Raw genomic sequence first — 21,294 nt, 5'->3', positions numbered from 1 at the left:
TTGAATGCCCTGATTATTCCCGTCCAAGGAGGTGTTGGCTCAAACCTCTATTTAGACTACTAGGGACACGCCAGCATTTGGTGGCGTTACGTATCTTATTAACTGACACTTCCCCCCCTATAGTTTGTGGTGTCTCAAAACTTTTAAGATGGGCTTGGTTGATTCGCTCCAAAAGACTGTCTATTTCAATTTAATCCATTTTTAATTAACTTATTTGTATGTATCATCGGTATTTTGTACTTGTTTTAAATTCTTGAATGTATTTTTAAATTGATGATCTGCAGTTTTAAATATGTATGTAATGCTTTTAGGATATATCTGCATATCGAAATAAAGCTATCAACCAACCTTGTGTTTCTGTCTTTGCATTTATTGGCCAAGTAGTCATGCCTGACACCATCAAAATTCACTCACAAAATAAATAAAGACAGAGAAATAGGTGGTGTTCTCTATATATGTACCTCTAAAAATCTGTGAAAGTGGAAAACTGGGAGCCTTGATAATAATACAATAATCTCTGTGTAACCGTCTACAGATAGCTGGAGCCCACCTCAGACCACCCATCACTCACAGACCACACAACTTCACTGTGGGTTCATTAATGATTCTTTATTAACACCACCAGTTTATCAATCATAACATAAGCATCGCTGGGTAACGCACAATGATCCAATGTTGGGCAACAGAAACAAAATATGTTATTTACAAAAGAACAAAACACCATCAGACGCTCTGTGGGGCACACAGAATACTGATCTTGTTTTGCTAAAGTTTTTTAATGCTGAGGCTCTATGTGTGTTATTTACTTCTGCATAACTCATTCTAAAGGAACATGTAGGGCTGGATGTGCCTCCTGCCCTCTACCAACGCTCGCACTATGCTTCTGGGAGCTATATGGTAAATCACACTTAGGGCCTCATTGCAGGGCAGCACCACAAGTCTTCTGGCTGCACTGCCCTACGCCAGCATGAAATGGCAGGAAGGCACTGTTTTCATGAAGTACGGAGCATTCCTGTCCTTTCCCCGTGCGCAGACGCACACAATTTGCTGCCTAGCGCCAACGCAGGCACCCTAGCGCCAACGCAGGCACCCTTGCACCAACGCAGGCACCCTTGCACCAACGCAGGCACCCTTGCACCAACGCAGGCACCCTTGCGCCAACGCAGGCACCCTAGCGCCAACGCAGGCACCCTTGCACCTTTTGTAATTGAGCCTCCGTTGCAGGCGGGATTGTTTTTCTGCAGAAAGGGACACCCCGCACAAAAGCAATCCCTCGTGTTCATTTTCATGCAGATTACCACCCACGCACAATTCTGGAAATACATGTAGTTTTACTTGTGAAATAAATAATGAGGTTTGGTCCACCCCTAATGCCGTCGCACTCTTCAGGAGTGGCACAGACAGGGTGGCAAGGCAGGAGCTTCGCCTGTTCTCCACATCTGCAAGGGCTCAGCATCTGGGACTCACGGCTGAGAGCGAATCTTGCGGAAGATGGACTGAAAAAGAATGATGTAAAAGGGTTAGCAAACAGTCTCAACATCCACACGTATCACAGGGCAGGGTGGGTAGAGGGGGGTGGTCCAGGCGTGGTAAGAGCGGCATAGCCCACCCCCACCAGGAGTTACAGCCACTGGGCAACCACAGGGGCAGGTTTCACAGCTCTGGGCTGACTTTAGATATGAGACCAGCCCAGGCGCGGCCCGTGCAGGTAAGAGCGGAACAGCCCTCCCCTCCCCTCCCCCACCAGGAGTTACGGTCACTGGGCAACCACAGGGGCAGGTTTCACAGCTCTGGGCTGACTTTAGGTATGAGACCAGCCCAGGCGCGGCCCGTGCAGGTAAGAGCGGCATAGCCCTCCCCTCCCCTCCCCCACCAGGAGCTACAGTCACTGGGCAACCACAGGGGCAGGTTTCACAGCTCTGGGCGGACTTTAGATATGAGACAAGCCCAGGCACGGCCCGTGCAGGTAAGAGCGGCATAGCCCACCCCCACCAGGAGTTACAGCCACTGGGCAACCACAGGAGTAAGTTTCACAGCTCTGGGCTGACTTTAGATATGAGACCAGCCCAGGCGCGGCCCGTGCAGGTAAGAGCGGAACAGCCCTCCCCTCCCCTCCCCCACCAGGAGTTACAGTCACTGGGCAACCACAGGGGCAGGTTTCACAGCTCTGGGCGGACTTTAGATATGAGACCAGCCCAGGCGCGGCCCGTGCAGGTAAGAGCGGCATAGCCCTCCCCTCCCCTCCCCCACCAGGAGTTACAGTCACTGGGCAACCACAGGAGTAAGTTTCACAGCTCTGGGCGGACTTTAGATATGAGACCAGCCCAGGCGCGGCCCGTGCAGGTAAGAGCGGCATAGCCCTCCCCTCCCCTCCCCCACCAAGGGTTACAGCTACTGGGCAACCACAGGGGCAGGTTTCACAGCTCTGTGCTGACTTTAGGTATGAGGCCAGCCCAGGCGCGGCCCGTGCAGGTAAGAGCGGCATAGCCCTCCCCTCCCCCACCAGGAGTTACAGCCACTGGGCATCCACGGGGGCAGGTTTCACAGCTCTGGGCAGACTTTAGATATGAGACCAGCCCAGGAGCAGCCCACGCCTGGTCCCTTTATTACGGGCACTGCACTGGCTGCTGTTATGTTTTGGGTTCATAATCCGCCCCTGGCGTAAGGGGCGTGTAGTGTGGAAGTCATGTGACCGCCTATAATAAAGAAAGGCTCCGCACGCACGTACGCCATTCTGAGACGGGCGCACGGAGAGCCAACAAGTTATTTCCCGTGTCGGCATCCTTTATTCCTAGGGCCACGTGTCAGGCCTAGTGCCGATTAGCTAAGTTGGTCCAACCTGTCTGCAGGACACAACAATTGGCGACGAGGGTGGCTGCTGGATCCTCGCTGGGTGAGAGTACCTGCCTCCTGCCCCGTGTGGCGGCCGCGAGCCTGTCCCTCGGCTCGTGGTGCTCGTGCCGTGCGGCGGACCCCACCTCCGCGCAAGCGTGCCTGGGAGGATGGCGACGATTCCGCCCATCGAACCCTTTGTGGTGGAGGGTGCGCCCTCAGCGCTCGCTCCCAAATGGAAGGAGTGGGTGGATAGACTACTAGTGTTCTTTGAAGCTACGAAGACGCACAAGGAACAGAAACGGGCCATGGTGTTACATCTCGGCGGCAAGGACATACACTCCATTGCTCGGACCCTCCCGGAGGCGACCCCCAGAACTCATCACACGCTGATTAATGCCCTCAATGCCCATTTTGAGCCCATGGCCAATCAAGATTATGAACGATTTGTGTTTAGACAAGCGCGCCAGCTGCCCGAGGAATCGCTGGACACATATCACACCAGGCTCAAAAGGTTGGCGCTCACGTGTGGGTTTCAAGATACCACTGAGGAAATTCGGGGGCAAATCATACAGGGATGTGCGTCGGCCAAATTAAGGGAACGGATTCTGGAGGAGTCTGGCAAGCCGCTGACGGACATCTTAACTCTTGGCCGCACGAAAGAACTCTCCAAAGCTAGGGCTGCGCACATGGAAGCTGCGTTGCAGGCATCGGTCAAAGTGGAACCGGTCAACAAGATACAGACACACACGCCCACCAAGTGGCCCAAGAGACCGCCCATTCAGGGTGGAGCGTCGGGACAGTCATGTGGGTATTGTGGAGGTCCGCGACACCAGATGGCAGAATGCCCAGCACGGGGCAAGCGGTGTTCGGGATGTGGCCGGCAGAATCACTTTGAAAAGGTGTGCCGATCGAAGAACTTCCGTAAACCACGCCCCGCTGTGCAGGCCATAGTGGAGGGGGAACAGAGTCGCAGTGACATGGATGATGACAAAGAAGAAGAACGGTCGGTGCACAAGGTGCACATGATTGGCACCGCTGCCCGCCGCACCAGGCCCCTGCCTCAATGCGCCATACAGGTAGCGGACCAAGATCTTATAGCCGTGGTGGACACGGGCGCATCCATAAACTTGATGAGTATTTCCCTCTACAGGACCATGACCACGCCTCCAGCACTGCGTCCCACCCCCATCACTGTCTTCGCGTATGGGCAAGACACCCCTCTCGAGATTAGAGGAAAGTTCAAAGCGGTAATCCGCCATGGGAACAAGACGATCAAAACCAATGTCTTCGTGTCAGAAGAAGGCCAAGGCATGCTGCTGAGTTGCAGAGCGGCTGAAGACCTGGGAGTGGTGACATTCGCCTTCGGGGTCCATGAGGAATCTGTCCAACATCTCCTCATGGAGTACCCGGACCTTTTCGAGGGCATTGGCAAGTTCAAAGGCCGAGAAATTCATCTGCACATTGACCCAACGGTGCAGCCGGTGGCTCTGCGACACCGCCGCATTGCGTTCCATCTACGGCCGCTGGTGGAAGAAGAACTGCACAAACTGGAAGCGGCAGGCATAATCGAAAAAGTTTCGGGTCCCACCCCATGGGTTTCGCCCATCGTGGTCACCCGGAAACCGAAGCAACCCGGAGCGGTCAGGATATGCGTGGACATGCGCCTCCCGAATGCTGCCATAAAACGGGAGCGCCACATCACGCCCACCATAGATGACCTCATCGGAGAGATGGCAGGTGCCCGTTGGTTTTCCAAGCTGGACTTGCGGTCAGGGTACCACCAGTTGGTGTTGGACATGGAGTCGCGCAACATCACTACTTTCTCCACTCACATCGGCCTTCGAAGATACACTCGCCTCAGCTTCGGGATCTCCAGTGCAGCGGAGGTGTTCCAGAATGTCATCCAGGAGCTAATCGCTGGAATACCTGGAGTGATAAATGTCAGTGATGACATAATGATACATGCCCGCACCATCCCGGAGCACAATCAAAGGCTGGCCCAAGTGTTTCGGAGACTCAAAGACGCAGGACTAACGCTCCACCGAGAAAAGTGTGAATTCCTGCGGGACCGGCTAGGGTTCTTTGGTTACGTCTTCTCAGCCGAGGGTGTCAATCCGGACCCGGATAAGGTGAAGGACATTAAAGATGCGCCACCCCCGCAGACCGTTACTGAAGTCCGGAGTTTCCTGGGCATGGTCAACTATTGTGGCCGGTTCATCAGAGACTTGGCTAACCTCACGCTCCCCCTGCGGGACCTCACCAAAGACTCCACTCCCTGGCACTGGGGGCCTGAGCAAGAGAAAGCTTTCCGAGACATCAAAGAGTCTCTGTCCAACAACACCACTCTCGCTTTCTTTGATCCCCGCAACTTCACGCTTATTGCTGTGGATGCGGGGCCTGCTGGACTGGGAGCGGTTCTCATGCAAAGGAAGAGAGACGACATCGACTGGACGCCTGTTGCTTTTGCGAGCAGATCTCTCACGGACACGGAACAGAGGTACTCGCAGATTGAGAAGGAAGCGATTGCCACTCATTGGGGGTGTCGACATTTTCACCTCTACGTATATGGCAAGCCATTCACTGTGGTGACCGATCACAAACCCCTGCTGTCCCTGTTTGCGGGAACCTCATCCAAACCCCCGCCTCGCATAGAAAAGTGGCTGCTTCAACTGCAGGAGTACAACTGTACAATCGAGTATCAGCCCGGAGCCAAGAACCCGGCAGATTATCTGTCCCGACATCCCAGACCAGCCACGGCTGAGGAGATGGAGGAAGCTGAAGAAACAGAGGCCTATGTCAGGTGGGTGGTGGCGCGATCTTGCCCTCGTCCCATCTCTCTCAGCGACATTGTGAGTGTCACAGCGCAGGACGCCTGCCTCCAGAGGGCCAAAGAACTTGTTCACACGACTAACTGGAATCGGGCCAAGGAGGGGTGGAAGATGCTCACGCCCGAAGCTCAGAAAATAATGGAGAGTCTGTACCATGTCCGAGAGGAGCTCAATGAAGATGAGGCCGGATGCCTTCTGCGGGGGCATCGCTTGGTGATACCCTCAGCCCTCACTGATCAAGTCATACAGTTAGCGCACGTAGGTCACCAAGGCATGGTTAAAACCAAGGCACGCTTACGGACAAAGGTGTGGTTTCCTCTGATGGATGACATGGTGGAGCAGGTGGTGAGGGCATGCGCTGCGTGTCAGGTGACGGGGGAAGCTCCTCGGGAAGCCCCGATTGCCGTGGAACCTCGTCCACAACAGCCATGGGACAAGGTCAGCATGGACTTTGGCAGCCTCCCGGATGGGAACTACACGCTGGTCATGATTGATGACCATTCCAAGTATCCGGAAGTGGAAATAATAGCCAGCACCAGCGCAGAGTGTGTGATCCCGAAGGTAGAGAAGATTATTGCCACCCATGGAGCTATGTGCGAAATCCGCACAGACAATGGACCCCCATTTCAAGGACAGGAACTGGCCACCTATCTGTCATCTCTGGGCATTCGGCATCGACGCATCACTCCCCGATGGCCACAAGCGAATGGGGAAGCGGAACGCTTCATGAGGACCCTTAATAAAGTGATTCGCATTGCTCATGACAAAGGACAGTCCGTGGAGATGGCCATTTTCACGTTTCTTCGCAGCTACCGACAAACCCCCCATTCAACTACCGGGATAGCCCCGGCGCATCTCCTGATGGGACGGATTGTACCTGATTCCATTCCTCACCACCCTCAATGGGCCCCTGCCCCCGTGAATGAAGAAATAATTGCCCGCAAGCGAGAGACTGCATTTGCTAAAATCAGCCACAAGAGAAGAGCCATGGTGACACAATTCAGCAGAGGAGATGTGGTGCTTCTCCGTAACAGGGTGACGAGCGGAAAGTTTCGTTTGAATTATGAGAGAAGACCCTGGCGAGTGGTTGGTGTTAAAGGAACACGCATCACTGTGGTCCGCGGAAGGGAGACTGTAACCAGGAATGTGTCGCACTTTAAACATTTCCATGGGGGTTTGAGCGCCTCGGATTCACCACCTCTGGTAACAGAAACTGAAACTGCCCAGGACTTGCCAGGCAGGGAGCCGACGCCCAGTCTCGAGATCACACAGAGTAGCACTCCGAGGGCGGTGATCAAGGAAACAGAAGGCGGTGCGGAGGCCCAGGAAGGGGTGTCAGATCCGGAGGAGCCCGACATGGAGGCGCCTGAGACCGGCTCCGCCCCAGAGACAGACTGTTCAAGCCAGAGGGGCGTGGATCAAAGGCTGAGACGTAACCCGACGCCTTCCTGTCGACTACGCGATTATCTCACGTAAGACTGTTCTATGTATCAGAGTTAAATACAATGTTCCGTAATGTGTCCTACGGGTTGGGAGCAGTTTTTGAAAGTGAACTTGAAGTCTATGAAGATTAGTACAATAGACTACCCCTCAAGACGGAAGGGTGCAGCTGTCTGAGAATTATTGTTTTGAGTTTTTCTTGTTTTAGGAGGAATGTTATGTTTTGGGTTCATAATCCGCCCCGGGCGTAAGGGGCGTGTAGTGTGGAAGTCATGTGACCGCCTATAATAAAGAAAGGCTCCGCACGCACGTACGCCATTCTGAGACGGGCGCACGGAGAGCCAACAAGTTATTTCCCGTGTCGGCATCCTTTATTCCTAGGGCCACGTGTCAGGCCTAGTGCCGATTAGCTAAGTTGGTCCAACCTGTCTGCAGGACACAACAGCTGCCAGTGCGGAAGCGTATCACCTTTAAAATCTGTTGTCTAGCGCACAAAGCGCTTAATGGTAAGGGAGTGAGCTACTTGAAGGAGAAACGTATCCTCTATCGACCTACAAGGCCTTTGAGAGCTACGAATAAGTCTCTTCTTACTATACCACGCATTAAGAAAACGCGTTCAGGTGGCCATGCTACTTCTTTCCTCGCCCCCATATTTGGAACAAACTTCCCCTACACCTCCGCGAATGCACTGCCCACTACAATTTTAGGAAATTATTAAAAACTGAATTATTTGAAACTTTTAGGCTCTTCGCCTTACTTCGCCAAGATATCTCTTTGGGGATGATTCAAACGCATTACAAAATAAATAAATACAATTAAAATCAAATTCAGGTGAGAGCGGTGGTTTGACTCTAGTCTGTCGCCTCCCTCCCCAGCCATCCCCACCGCTCTCACCTGCATGGGCCGCGCCTGGACTGGACTCATATCTAAAGTCAGCCCAGAGCTGTGAAACTTACTCCTGTGGTTGCACAGCGGCTCTAACTCCAGGGGCGGGGGCAGGGCAGTGCAGTTAGACAGGCTAAACCTGGAGTGAGTGGCCTGAGCTCTGGTGAAATGAGCCCAATGGCCTCTCCCTTCCCAACCCCACCCCTAGTAATGGACTGATCTCAACCTCACCCTACCCAGGCAGGTTAAAACTATATGACAAGTTGGTGCCAGAATAACTAACTCAGCAGCACTCTGACTCTCTATATTTAACTCATAGCGCTCTCACTGTCAGTCAATATATCTAACTCGCAGCGCCCTCAATGTCAGTCAATATATCTAACCTCGCAGCGCTCTCACTGTCAGTCAATATATCTAACCTCGCAGCACTCTGTCAGTCAATATATCTAACCTCACAGCCCTCTCGCTGTCAGTCAATATATCTAACCTCGCAGCGCTCTCACTGTCAGTCAATATATCTAACCTCGCAGCACTCTGTCAGTCAATATATCTAACCTCACAGCCCTCTCGCTGTCAGTCAATATATCTAACCTCGCAGCGCTCTCACTGTCAGTCAATATATCTAACCTCGCAGCACTCTGTCAGTCAATATATCTAACCTCACAGCCCTCTCGCTGTCAGTCAATATATCTAACCTCGCAGCGCTCTCACTGTCAGTCAATATATCTAACCTCGCAGCACTCTGTCAGTCAATATATCTAACCTCACAGCCCTCTCGCTGTCAGTCAATATATCTCACCTCGCAGCGCTCTCACTGTCAGTCAATATATCTAACCTTGCAGCGCCCTCACTGTCAGTCAATATATCTAACCTCGCAGCACTCTGTCAGTCAATATATCTAACCTCACAGCCCTCTCGCTGTCAGTCAATATATCTAACCTCGCAGCGCTCTCACTGTCAGTCAATATATCTAACCTTGCAGCGCCCTCACTGTCAGTCAATATATCTAACTCGCAGCGCCCTCAATGTCAGTCAATATATCTAACCTTGCAGCGCCCTCACTGTCAGTCAATATATCTAACTCGCAGCGCTCTCAATGTTAGTCAATACATCTAACCTTGCAGCACCCTCACTGTCAGTCAATATATATTACCTCGCAGCGCTCTGTCAGTCAATATATCAAACCTCGCAGTGCTCTTGCTGTCAGTCAATATATCTAACCTCGCAGCGCTCTGTCAGTAAATATATCTAACCTCCGAGTGATCTCGCTGTCAGTCAATATATCTAACCACGCAGCACTCTGTCAGTCAATATACCTAACCTCGCAGCACCCTCACTGTCAGTCAATATATCTAACCTCGCAGCACTCTCACTGTCAGTCAATATATCTAACCTCCGAGTGATCTCGCTGTCAGTCAATATATCTAACCACGCAGCACTCTGTCAGTCAATATACCTAACCTCACAGCGCCCTCACTGTCAGTCAATATATCTAACCTCGCAGCACTCTGTCAGTCAATATATCTAACCTCACAGTGCTCTCGCTGTCAGTCAATATATCTTACCTCGCAGCGCTTTCACTGTCAGTCAATATATCTAACCTCGCATCGCTCTCACTGTCAGACAATATATCTAGCCTCGCTGCGCTCTCACTGTCAGTCAATATATCTAACCTCGCAGCACTATCACTGTCAGTCAATATATCTAACCTCGCAGCGCTCTCACTGTCAGTCAATATATCTAACCTCGCAGCGCTCTCACTGTCACTCAATATATCTAACCTCGCAGCCCTCTCGCTGCCAGTCAATATATCTAACCTCGCAGTGCTCTCGCTGTCAGTCAATATATCTAAGCAATAGGGAGACATAGGGCAATATATCTAACCTCACAGCGCTCTCACTCTCACTGTCAGTCAATACATCTAACATCATTAACCCCTTTAAGTCACATTGGTACCCACGCAAGGGGCAAATGGATCATGAACCCCTTCCCAGACACTACTACTCACCGCGATGCACATGGTCAGCACCGCTGCCAGGGTCAGTGCTAACAGCACGATAATGGCAATGTGATAGCCCCTCATGTCGTCTCTGTCCCTCCTCCGGGTGGTGTAGGTGGTCGTTGTAGTTGTAGTGGTCGGTGACACTGAGGAGAACGAGGGTAAAAAGTGAGTTAGCAAACGCTGGACTTAAATACTCATGTGTAGTAATAATATTGCTGCTGCTCATAGAATCACTTGGATAATAAATATACCTAGAGACACGCGGCACTCATAATAATACTGCTGACTTTAGAGATATGTGGTAAGTAGTCCTAATAGCAGGGCCCTTGGGGCACTTAGGTAGTAATAATATTAATGCTGCTCACGGACACACATGAATAGTATTAATATTAATGCTGTTCACGGACACACATGGATAGTATTAATATTAATGCTGCTCACCGACACACATGGATAGCATTGATATTAATGCTGCTCACGGACACACATGGAAAGCCTTAATATTAATGCTGCTCACGGACACACATGGATAGCATTAATATTAATGCTGCTCACGAACACACATGGATAGCATTAATATTAATGCTGCTCACGAACACACATGGAAAGCCTTAATATTAATGCTGCTCATACACACACATGGATAGCATTAATATTAATGCTGCTCTTGGACACACATGGATAGCATTAATATTAATGCTGCTCACGAACACACATGGATAGCATTAATATTAATGCTGCTCACGAACACACATGGAAAGCCTTAATATTAATGCTGCTCATACACACACATGGATAGCATTAATATTAATGCTGCTCTTGGACACACATGGATAGCATTAATATTAATGCTGCTCACGGACACACATGGACAGCATTGATATTAATGCTGCTCACAGACACACATGGAAAGCCTTAATATTAATGCTGTTCATACACACACATGGATAGCATTAATATTAATGCTGCTCACGGACACACATGGAAAGCCTTAATATTAATGCTGCTCATACACACACATGGATAGCATTAATATTAATGCTGCTCTTGGACACACATGGATAGCATTAATATTAATGCTGCTCACGGACACACATGGATAGCATTAATATTAATGCTGCTCACGGACACACATGGATAGTATGAATATTAATGCTGCTCACGGACACACATGGAAAGCCTTAATATTAATGCTGCTCATACACACACATGGATAGCATTAATATTAATGCTGCTCACGGACACACAAGGATAGTATTAATATTAATGCTGCTCACGGACACACATGGATGGCCTTAATATTAATGTTGCTCACGGACACACATGGATAGCATTAATATTAATGCTCCTCACGGACACACAGGGATAGCATTACTATTAGTGCTGCTCACGGACACACATGGATAGTATTAATATTAATGCTGCTCACGGACACACATGGATAGTATTAATATTAATGCTGCTCACGGACACACATGGATTGTATTAATATTAATGCTGCTCACGGACACACATGGAAAGCCTTAATATGAATGCTGCTCATACACACACATGGATAGCAATAATATTAATGCTGCTCATGGACACACATGGATGCCATTAATATTAATGCTGCTCACGGACACACGTGGATAGCATTAATATTAATGCTGCTCACGGACACACATGGATAGCATTAATATTAATGCTGTTCACGGACAAACATGGATAGCATTAATATTAATGCTGTTCACGGACAAACACGGATAGTATTAATATTAATGCTGCTCACGGACACACAGGGATAGCATTACTATTAATGCTGCTCACGGACACACATGGATAGTATTAATATTAATGCTGCTCACGGACACACATGGATAGTATTAATATTAATGCTGCTCACGGACACACATGGATAGCATTAATATTAATGCTGCTCACGGACACACATGGAAAGCCTTAATATTAATGCTGCTCATACACACACATGGATAGCATTAATATTAATGCTTCTCACGGACACACATGGATGGCATTAATATTAATGCTGCTCACGGACACACATGGATAGCATTAATATTAATGCTGCTCACGGACACACATTGATAGTAATAATATTAATGCTGCTCATACACAGACAAGGATAGTATTAATATTAATGCTGCTCACGGACACACATGGATAGTATTAATATTAATGCTGCTCACGAACACACATGGATAGCATTAATATTAATGCTGTTCACGGACACACACGGATGGGAGAGGTGTGGCGCAGCGGCCAGGGCGACTGACGCTGGAATCTGGGGACCACGGTTCGATCCCCAGCTCCGGCGGCAGGTCAGCCCAGCACCATGTGACTCTGGGCAATAGCTCGCTTAATCTTCCCGACGGCCCCCAGCGCCTAGAGACCCTTACGGGTGATTGTGCGCTTTACAAATGTGGACTTGACACGGATAGTATTAATAATAAAGCTGCTCACGGACACACATGGATAGCATTAATATTAATGCTGCTCACGGACACACATAGATAGCATTAATATTAATGCTGTTCACGGACACACATGGATAGTATTAATATTAATGCTTTTCATGGACACACATGGATAGCATTAATATTAATGCTGCTCACGGACACACATGGATAGCATTAATATTAATGCTGCTCTTGGACGCACATGGATAGCATTAATATTAATGCTGTTCACGGACACACATGGATAGCATTAATATTAATGCTGCTCTTGGACACACATGGATAGCATTAATATTAATGCTGTTCACGGACGCACACGGATAGCATTAATGTTAATGCTTCTCACGGACACGCATGGATAGCATTAATATTAATGCTCCTCACAGACACACATGGATAGCATTAATATTAATGCTGCTCATACACAGACAAGGATAGTATTAATATTAATGCTGCTCACGGACACGCATGGATCTCATTAATATTAATGCTGCTCTTGGACACACATGGATAGTATTAATATTAATGCTGTTCATGGACGCACACGGATAGCATTAATATTAATGCTGCTCATGGACACACATGGATAGCATTAATTTTAATGTTGCTCACGGACACATATGGATAGTATTAATTTTAATGTTGCTCACGGACACACATGGATAGCCTTAATGTTAATGCTTCTCACGGACACACATGGATAGCATTAATATTAATGCTGCTCACGGACACACATGGATAGCATTAATATTAATGCTGCTCTTGGACACACACGGATAGCATTAATATTAATGCTTCTCACGGACACGCGTGGATACTATTAATATTACTGCTGCTGATTTACACGCATGGATAGTATTAATGTTATTGCTGCTTTTAGAGACGGCCAGACAGTAATCATATTAATGCTGACTTTAGAAATATGTGGGTTATAATGACATTAATGCGGCTCTTAGGAACACTTAAGTAGTAATAATATTAATCCTGTTCACGGACACACATGGATAGCATTAATATTAATGCTGCTGATTTACACACATGGATAGTATTAATATTAATGCTTCTCACGGACACACATGGATAGTATTAATATTACAGCTTCTCATGGACACACATGGATAGCATTAATATTAATGCTGCTCACGGACACACATGGATAGCATTAATATTAATGCTGCTCACGGACACACATGGATAGTATTAATATTAAGGCTGCTCTTGGACACACATGGATAGTATTAATATTAATGCTGCTCACGGACACACATGGATAGTATTAATATTAATGCTGCTCACTGACACACATGGATAGCATTAATATTAATGCTCCTCACGGACACACAAGGATAGTATTAATATTAATGCTGCTCTTGGACACACATGGATAGTATTAATATTAATGCTGCTCACGGACACACATGGATAGTATTAATATTAATGCTGCTCTTGGACACACATGGATAGTATTAATATTAATGCTGCTCACGGACACACATGGATAGCATTAATATTAATACTGCTGATGGACACACATGGATAGTATTAATATTAATGCTGCTCACGGACACACATGGATAGTATTAATATTACTACTGCTCACGGACACACAAGGAAAGTACTAACATTGGGCTCGATTCACAAAAGTGATCTGAGAAAAAATCTTAACTTTACAACTTTCGGTATTCACAAAAGGCCTTTAGGAGTTGTAAAGTTTGGATTTTGTCTTTTGTCTTATGTTTTGGTCTTAAGACAAAATCTTAACTTAAGTTAAACTTAAGTTATACTTTCCCATAGGAAATGCCTTTTTTGAATTGCTAATAACTTTAGCATTGTTTGTCAAATCTTTACAAAACTTTCCTTTCATGGAAAGTTTGGGAATGATCTGTTAAGCGCAGGCAGAGAAAAAGGGGTAAATCCTAAAATGCTAAATCCACATGCATTTTCCATAAACTTTTTTGGAAAGCGAAGGTGTGAAAATGACTGAACGGAATTACACAAAATTTGATAGTAAGCTTTAACTTGGCCCAGAAAGCATGATTTTTGTGAGTTAGTGTGAATCCGTTCAGTACTTTTTGAGAAATTAAGGTTTAAAATATATTTGCATATCTGGATGATTGGGTTCACTAGAATCTCGTGGGAGTTCAGTGGTCTCTCAAATTGAAAAATGAAGCCATCAGATTGGTTGAGGGAATTTTTTCCTGCAGGCCAGTGCCCTCCCGCGGGAGCAAGAGGCTCCTGTGAGTCCGCCCAGAGCTCATGCTCTGATTGGCTGGCCACAACATGAAGAGATAAGTTGCAGCTGCCATTTCAGGACACAGGAATTCATGCAAACTATAACTGGCGCCCTCACCATGCACTGCTAACTAATACCCATATTACATCACTCAAGAGATGCTCTATGACATCATTGATAACGTGACTGCAGCACCTGAAATGTCATTATTGAGGACAACACTGTGCCTGGCCGGGGCCCGAGTTATAGTTACTTTACTGCATGAGTATTTACTTGAGATAACTATAACTAGTGGATTTCAATTTGTTTTTTTATATGATTAAACTGGCAATTGTACCTAACTATAACGTTACTTTAACCTTTCTTTTTTTCAGTGAGTTTCTAAGGCTTTTTCTAATGTAAAATAAGTTATAATTACTCTGGGCTGGAGTCAAAAAGGTCAACTGAGAGGAAAGTGTAACTGTACGGCTTCCGGTGTTCACAAAGGGTATTTATGGGTAGTACAGCTAAACTTTTGTCTCAGTTAAAGTTAAGATTTGGTCTTAAGCTTTACTGAGAAAAAAGCCTAACTTTACTTCTCGTAAATGCCCTTTGTGAATACCGAAAGACGTAAAGTTAGACTTACGGTTCAGTTTACCTTTGTGGATTGGGCCCATTATCTTTAATCTCTACTGTAACCTTTGTTTTTTTTAGTGACTTTCTGTTTTTTTAACATAAACCCATTTATACATGCTATACACATGCACATATAGACATATACACACATACATACATATATACACATACACACACACATGTATTTACACACACACATAGACACACAAGCAGCAATAGGGAGACGCAGGGCATGGCTGAAGGCTGCTACTGTACCTGTAGAGCTGGCAGGAAATAAAGTAATGGGTGGCAAAAGAGTAATCTGGCAATCTGTAACAGAGGAAGAGAAAGTTTATTAGTAACATTTGCATGGGTGGTTTCACATTCTCTCTGTTTCACATACATACTGTATGTGCGTCACAGGACCCAACATTAACCTTAAATCCAGACTGCACCCTAAAAACGCATGACCAGCTTATTCAACGTCTCACCCCTACCCTACACAGTCTTCATCCGTAGTAAAACCACAACGACCGACACCAAACCCTAACACCTAATGCAGATGGTACTCTTAGATCCATTCCGAAGAAGAGGAACAAGACCAGTGAAAGCTAACCGTAAACCCAACATTTACCCAAACCCTGCATCCAAATGTTCCCGTGACTCCAGTCATGACCACTCTTTCTGGGCTGCATGTAGGAGTTTTACACTCACTATCACAAAACCAATAAGCCCAAGTCTACTACTGACCAAAACCAATCATCGTTCATGTGAGTGAACATCTCAGCTGGACACCACTTCTAACCCTAACCCCCACCAAACCCAAGGTCTGCCTAAACCCTCAGTCAGACTGTGCTCCTGATCCCAACCATAACTCTGCCTCCAACCTGACCCTTACTTCAACCACAACCAGTCCTCTAGCCGTGATCCGTTAACAACCTCACACCTAGCGCTAACTTTCACTACTCTACCCTAGCCTTGAGCATGACACTAACCCCACAAAAGACCTCTAAACTATAGACTTTAACTCAGATGAAATTCCAAACCCTCACCCCAATGCTACGCTTCCTCGTCTCTCAGTCTCTCCAACCTGTAACCCTAACCAGTGTCCACAACCGCAAGCCCAGCACCAACAGGAAGTCCTCACACTTGCTGTACTGCTGACATCAGAGCACTTTTACTGTCATGCAGTCAATATATCTAACACCGGATCACTCTCACTGTCACACTGTTTGTGTATGAAACCTCAGAGAGCGCTCACTGTCACACACTGAGTATGTCTAACACAGGATCACTCTCACTGTCACACTGTTTGTGTATGAAACCTCAGAGAGTGCTCACTGTCACACACTGAGTATGTCTAACACCGGATCACTCTCACTGTCACACTCTTTGTGTATGAAACCTCAGAGAGCGCTCACTGCCACACACTGAGTATATCTAACACCGGATCACTCTCACTGTCACACTCTTTGTGTATGAAACCTCAGAGAGCGCTCACTGTCACACACTGAGTATATCTAACACCGGATCACTCTCACTGTCACACTGTTTGTGTATGAAACCTCAGAGAGCGCTCACTGGCACACACTGAGTATGTCTAACACCGGATCACTCTCACTGTCACACTGTTTGTATATGAAACCTCAGAGAGCGCTCACTGGCACACACTGAGTATGTCTAACACCGGATCACTCTCACTGTCACACTGTTTGTATATGAAACCTCAGAGAGCGCTCACTGGCACACACTGAGTATATCTAACACCGGACCACTCTCACTGTCACACTGAGTATATCTAACACTGCAGCACTCTCAATATCACACACTGAGTATATCTAACACTGCAGGGCTCTCACTGTCCCGCAGTCAGTATATCCAACTCTGGAGAGCTCTCGCTGTCACACACTGAGTAGGTGTGACATCGCAGCACTCTGACTGTCACACTGTTTGTGTATGAAACCTCAGAGAGTGCTCACTGTCACACACTGAGTATATCTAACACCGGATCACTCTCACTGTCACACTGTTTGTGTATGAAACCTCAGAGAGCGCTCACTGTCACACACTGAGTATATCTAACACCGGATCACTCTCACTGTCACACTGTTTGTGTATGAAACCTCAGAGAGCGCTCACTGTCACACACTGAGTATATCTAACACCGGATCACTCTCACTGTCACACTGTTTGTGTATGAAACCTCAGAGAGCGCTCACTGTCACACACTGAGTATGTCTAACACAGGATCACTCTCACTGTCACACTGTTTGTATATGAATCCTCAGAGAGCGCTCACTGCCACACACTGAGTATGTCTAACACCGGATCACTCTCACTGTCACACTCTTTGTGTATGAAACCTCAGATAATGCTCACTGTCACACACTGAGTATATCTCTCACTTCAGCGCTCTCTCTCTGCCACAGGTTGTATATCAACTTCTAAAGAACTCTCACCATCGCACACTGAGTATATCTAACACTGCAGCACTCTCAGTGTCACACTGCTTGTATATCACCCTCCAGAGAGCTCTCGCTGTCACACACTGAGTATATCTAACACTGCAGGGCTCTCAAAGGCACACTGCCTGCATATCACCCTCCAGGGAGATCACACTATCACACACTGAGTATATCTAACACTGCAGGGCTCTCACTGTCACACTGCTTACATATCACCTTCCACAGAGCTCCAGGCCCGGACTGGCCGTTGCAGGCACCGGGCAATCCCCCGGTCGGCCGCGAGGGTGGGGGCCGGTTTCGGGCCCCAGGGGGCCGGTTTTGTTACAGGGTCGTTTTTTGCAGCATAGCTGAAAAAACGGCACTGTGACAAAATCGGCCGAAAACCGGCCCTAGCAAAGAGCGCGGTCGCACCCCCTAACCCCCCGGGGGGAGGGGGGGGACGGCCGAGCACTTTGCCAGGGCCGGTTTCGGTTACCAGTCCGGCCCTGCAGAGCTCTCACTATCACACACTGAGTATATCTAACACTGCTGGTCTCTCACTGGCACACTGTTTATATATCACGTTCCAGAGAGCTCTCGCTATCACACACTGAGTATATCTAACACTGCAGGGCTCTCACTGGCACACTGCTTTTATATCACCCTCCAGAGAGCTCTCACTATCACACACTGAGTATATCTAACACTGCAGGGCTCTCACTGGCACACTGCTTGCATATCACCCTCCAGAGAGCTCTCACTATCACACACTGAGCATATCTAACACTGCAGTGCTCTCACTGGCACACTGCTTGTATATCACCCTCCAGGGAGCTCTCACTATCACACACTGAGTATATCTAACACTGCAGGGCTCTCACTGGCACACTGCTTATATATCACCCTCCAGAGAGCTCTCGCTATAACACACTGAGCATATCTAACGCTGCAGGGCTCTCACTGGCACACTGCTTATATATCACCTTCCACAGAGCTCTCACTATCACACACTGAGTATATCTAACACTGCAGGGCTCTCACTGGCACACTGCTTATATATCACCCTCCAGAGAGCTCTCGCTATAACACACTGAGCATATCTAACGCTGCAGGGCTCTCACTGGCACACTGCTTGCATATCACCCTCCAGAGAGCTCTCACTAACACACACTGAGTATATCTAACACTGCAGGGCTCTCACTGGCACACTGCTAGCATATCACCCTCCAGAGATCTCACTATCACACACTGAGTATATCTAACACTGCAGGGCTCTCACTGGCACACTGCTTGCATATCACCCTCTAGAGAGCTCTCACTATCACACACTGAGTATATCTAACACTGCAGGGCTCTCACTGGCACACTGCTAGCATATCACCCTCCAGAGATCTCACTATTACACACTGAGTATATCTAACGCTGCAGGGCTCTCACTGGCACACTGCTTGCATATCACCCTCCAGAGAGCTCTCACTATCACACACTGAGTATATCTAACGCTGCAGGGCTCTCACTGGCACACTGCTAGCATATCACCCTCCAGAGATCTCACTATTACACACTGAGTATATCTAATGCTGCAGGGCTCCCACTGGCATACAGTTTGTATATTTCTAACTCTGGAGAGTTTTCACTGTCGTACACTGAGTACATCTATCGCTGAAGATCTCACTGTTGCACGTCTTGTATACCAATCTCCAGAGAGGTCTTACTGTCTAACACTGAGTATGTCTAACACTGCAGGGCTTTCCCTTTCAACTGTCACTTAATCAGTATATGTAACCCCACAGTGCTCCCACTGTCACATACTCAGTATGTCTGACTTCACAACACCCTCGCTGCTCTACAGTCAGTATATCTGACCCCTTCGGGCTCTCACCAGCAGACAGTCAGTCTAAGGCTGGTCTTCTCAGTTCATTCACTATCCTCAAGGGCTTTACTCTTCTGACAGCTGGTTTCTCCACCCCTTACCAAGCTCCACCTCTGAGGTCTCTTACCTGCTGTCTGGAGGTACACGACCATGAATAGTGCCAGGACCCTGAGGGCGCAGCCGGGTCCCATCCATGCTGGTGCCATGCTGAGTTTTGTTCGGAGATGTCTCAGGTCACACAGTGCGTCTGGGTACCTTAGAGAGAGGTTGTGTGCATCCCTTGCACACCGAAGCCTTTATACCTGTCCGTGGACAGTAAAGAGGGTGTTCCTCACGTTTCATGGACTGGTCATCGAGTAGTTGTCTGCTCCTGTCACTCTCTGTCACTGAGCCACCAGTGCTGCCCGCACATTCCTGGGTGAATTTGTCTTAGATACTGCAGAAGCTGTGATGAAACAAGTGCTTACCCATAAACTTTAATTAGACTTTTATTGGGATGGGAGTGTCCCCCAGTGTCTCAGGATAATGCTCACCTCACTGCTTCCAGGCCAGTGACGAATCCACTGACCCAGGTCTTACCTGGCAGTCAGCAGGGTCAAGTCCAGGTCTTTGGGTAACGCCGCACGTGCTGTCATTCAAGGCGCCGTCTGCACTCTCAGCTGTGAGGACTCTGTCTCAGCCGTGGACGACCAGTGTAACCCCATCTCACTCTCAGCTGTGAGGGCCCAGTGTACCCCCATCTCACTCTCAGCTGTGAGGGTCCAGTGTCCTCTCATCTCACTCTCAGCTGTGAGGGTCCAGTGTCCTCTCATCTCACTCTCAGCTGTGAGGGCCCAGTGTCCCCTCATCTCACTCTCAGCTATGAGGGCCCAGTGTCCTCCCATCTCACTCTCAGCTGTGAGACCCCAGTGTCCTCCCATCTCACTCTCAGCTGTGAGAGCCCAGTGTCCCGTCATCTCACTCTCAGCTGTGAGGGGCCAGTGTCCGCTCATCTCACTCCCAGCTGTGAGGGCCCAGTGTCCCCTCATCTCACTCCCAGCTGTGAGGGCCCAGTGTCCCCTCATCTCACTCTCAGCTGTGAGGGTCCAGTGTCCTCTCATCTCACTCTCAGCTGTGAGAGCCCAGTGTCCCCTCATCTCACTCTCAGCTGTGAGGGCCCAGTGTCCCCTCATCTCACTCTCAGCTGTGAGGACTCTGTCTCAGCCGTGGACGACCAGTGTAACCCCATCTCACTCTCAGCTGTGAGGGCCCAGTGTACCCCCATCTCACTCTCAGCTGTGAGGGTCCAGTGTCCTCTCATCTCACTCTCAGCTGTGAGGGCCAATGTACCCCCATCTCACTCTCAGCTGTGAGGGGCCAGTGTCCTCTCATCTCACTCTCAGCTGTGAGGGCCCAGTGTCCCCTCATCTCACTCTCAGCTGTGAGGGCCCAGTGTCCCCTCATCTCACTCTCAGCTGTGAGGGCCCAGTGTCCTCTCATCTCACTCTCAGCTGTGAGGGCCCAGTGTCCCCTCATCTCACTCCCAGCTGTGAGGGCCCAGTGTCCCCTCATCTCACTCTCAGCTGTGAGGGCCCAGTGTCCCCTCATCTCACTCTCAGCTGTGAGGGCCCAGTGTCCTCTCATCTCACTCTCAGCTGTGAGGGCCCAGTGTCCCCTCATCTCACTCCCAGCTGTGAGGGGCCAGTGTCCCCTCATCTCACT

The 21,294-nt window shown here is 48.4% G+C and overlaps 1 protein-coding gene across 1 annotated transcript; it reads right to left on the bottom strand.

The window, feature by feature from the left end:
* Positions 1-1,200: 1,200 nt before the first annotated feature.
* Positions 1,201-19,847, bottom strand: LOC144752952 (uncharacterized). Its single transcript, XM_078640763.1, has 4 exons — positions 19,721-19,847; positions 15,553-15,606; positions 9,997-10,133; positions 1,201-1,496 (listed from the first exon to the last, which is right to left on the bottom strand). The coding sequence occupies exons 1-4, from the start codon at positions 19,797-19,799 to the stop codon at positions 1,464-1,466; spliced, it is 303 nt and encodes a 100-aa protein (XP_078496889.1). The 5' UTR covers positions 19,800-19,847; the 3' UTR covers positions 1,201-1,463.
* Between the last annotated feature and the right edge of the window lie 1,447 nt (positions 19,848-21,294).

The sequence above is a fragment of the Lissotriton helveticus genome, chromosome 5_1 (assembly GCF_964261635.1).
Source record: "Lissotriton helveticus chromosome 5_1, aLisHel1.1, whole genome shotgun sequence".
NCBI classification, from domain to species: domain Eukaryota; kingdom Metazoa; phylum Chordata; class Amphibia; order Caudata; family Salamandridae; genus Lissotriton; species Lissotriton helveticus.
The sequence above is the reverse complement of the archived record's forward strand: the minus strand, read 5'-3'. Positions and strand labels throughout refer to the sequence as shown.

Excerpts from the sequence above, each read along its gene's own strand:
- LOC144752952 (XM_078640763.1), bottom strand. The coding sequence starts at position 19,799 with ATGGCACCAGCATGGATGGGACCCGGCTGCGCCCTCAGGGTCCTGGCA. Across the intron at positions 15,607-19,720 it reads CGTGTACCTCCAGACAGCAG|ATTGCCAGATTACTCTTTTG; the intron begins GTAAGAGACCTC and ends CCTCTGTTACAG. Across the intron at positions 10,134-15,552 it reads ATTTCCTGCCAGCTCTACAG|TGTCACCGACCACTACAACT; the intron begins GTACAGTAGCAG and ends CGTTCTCCTCAG.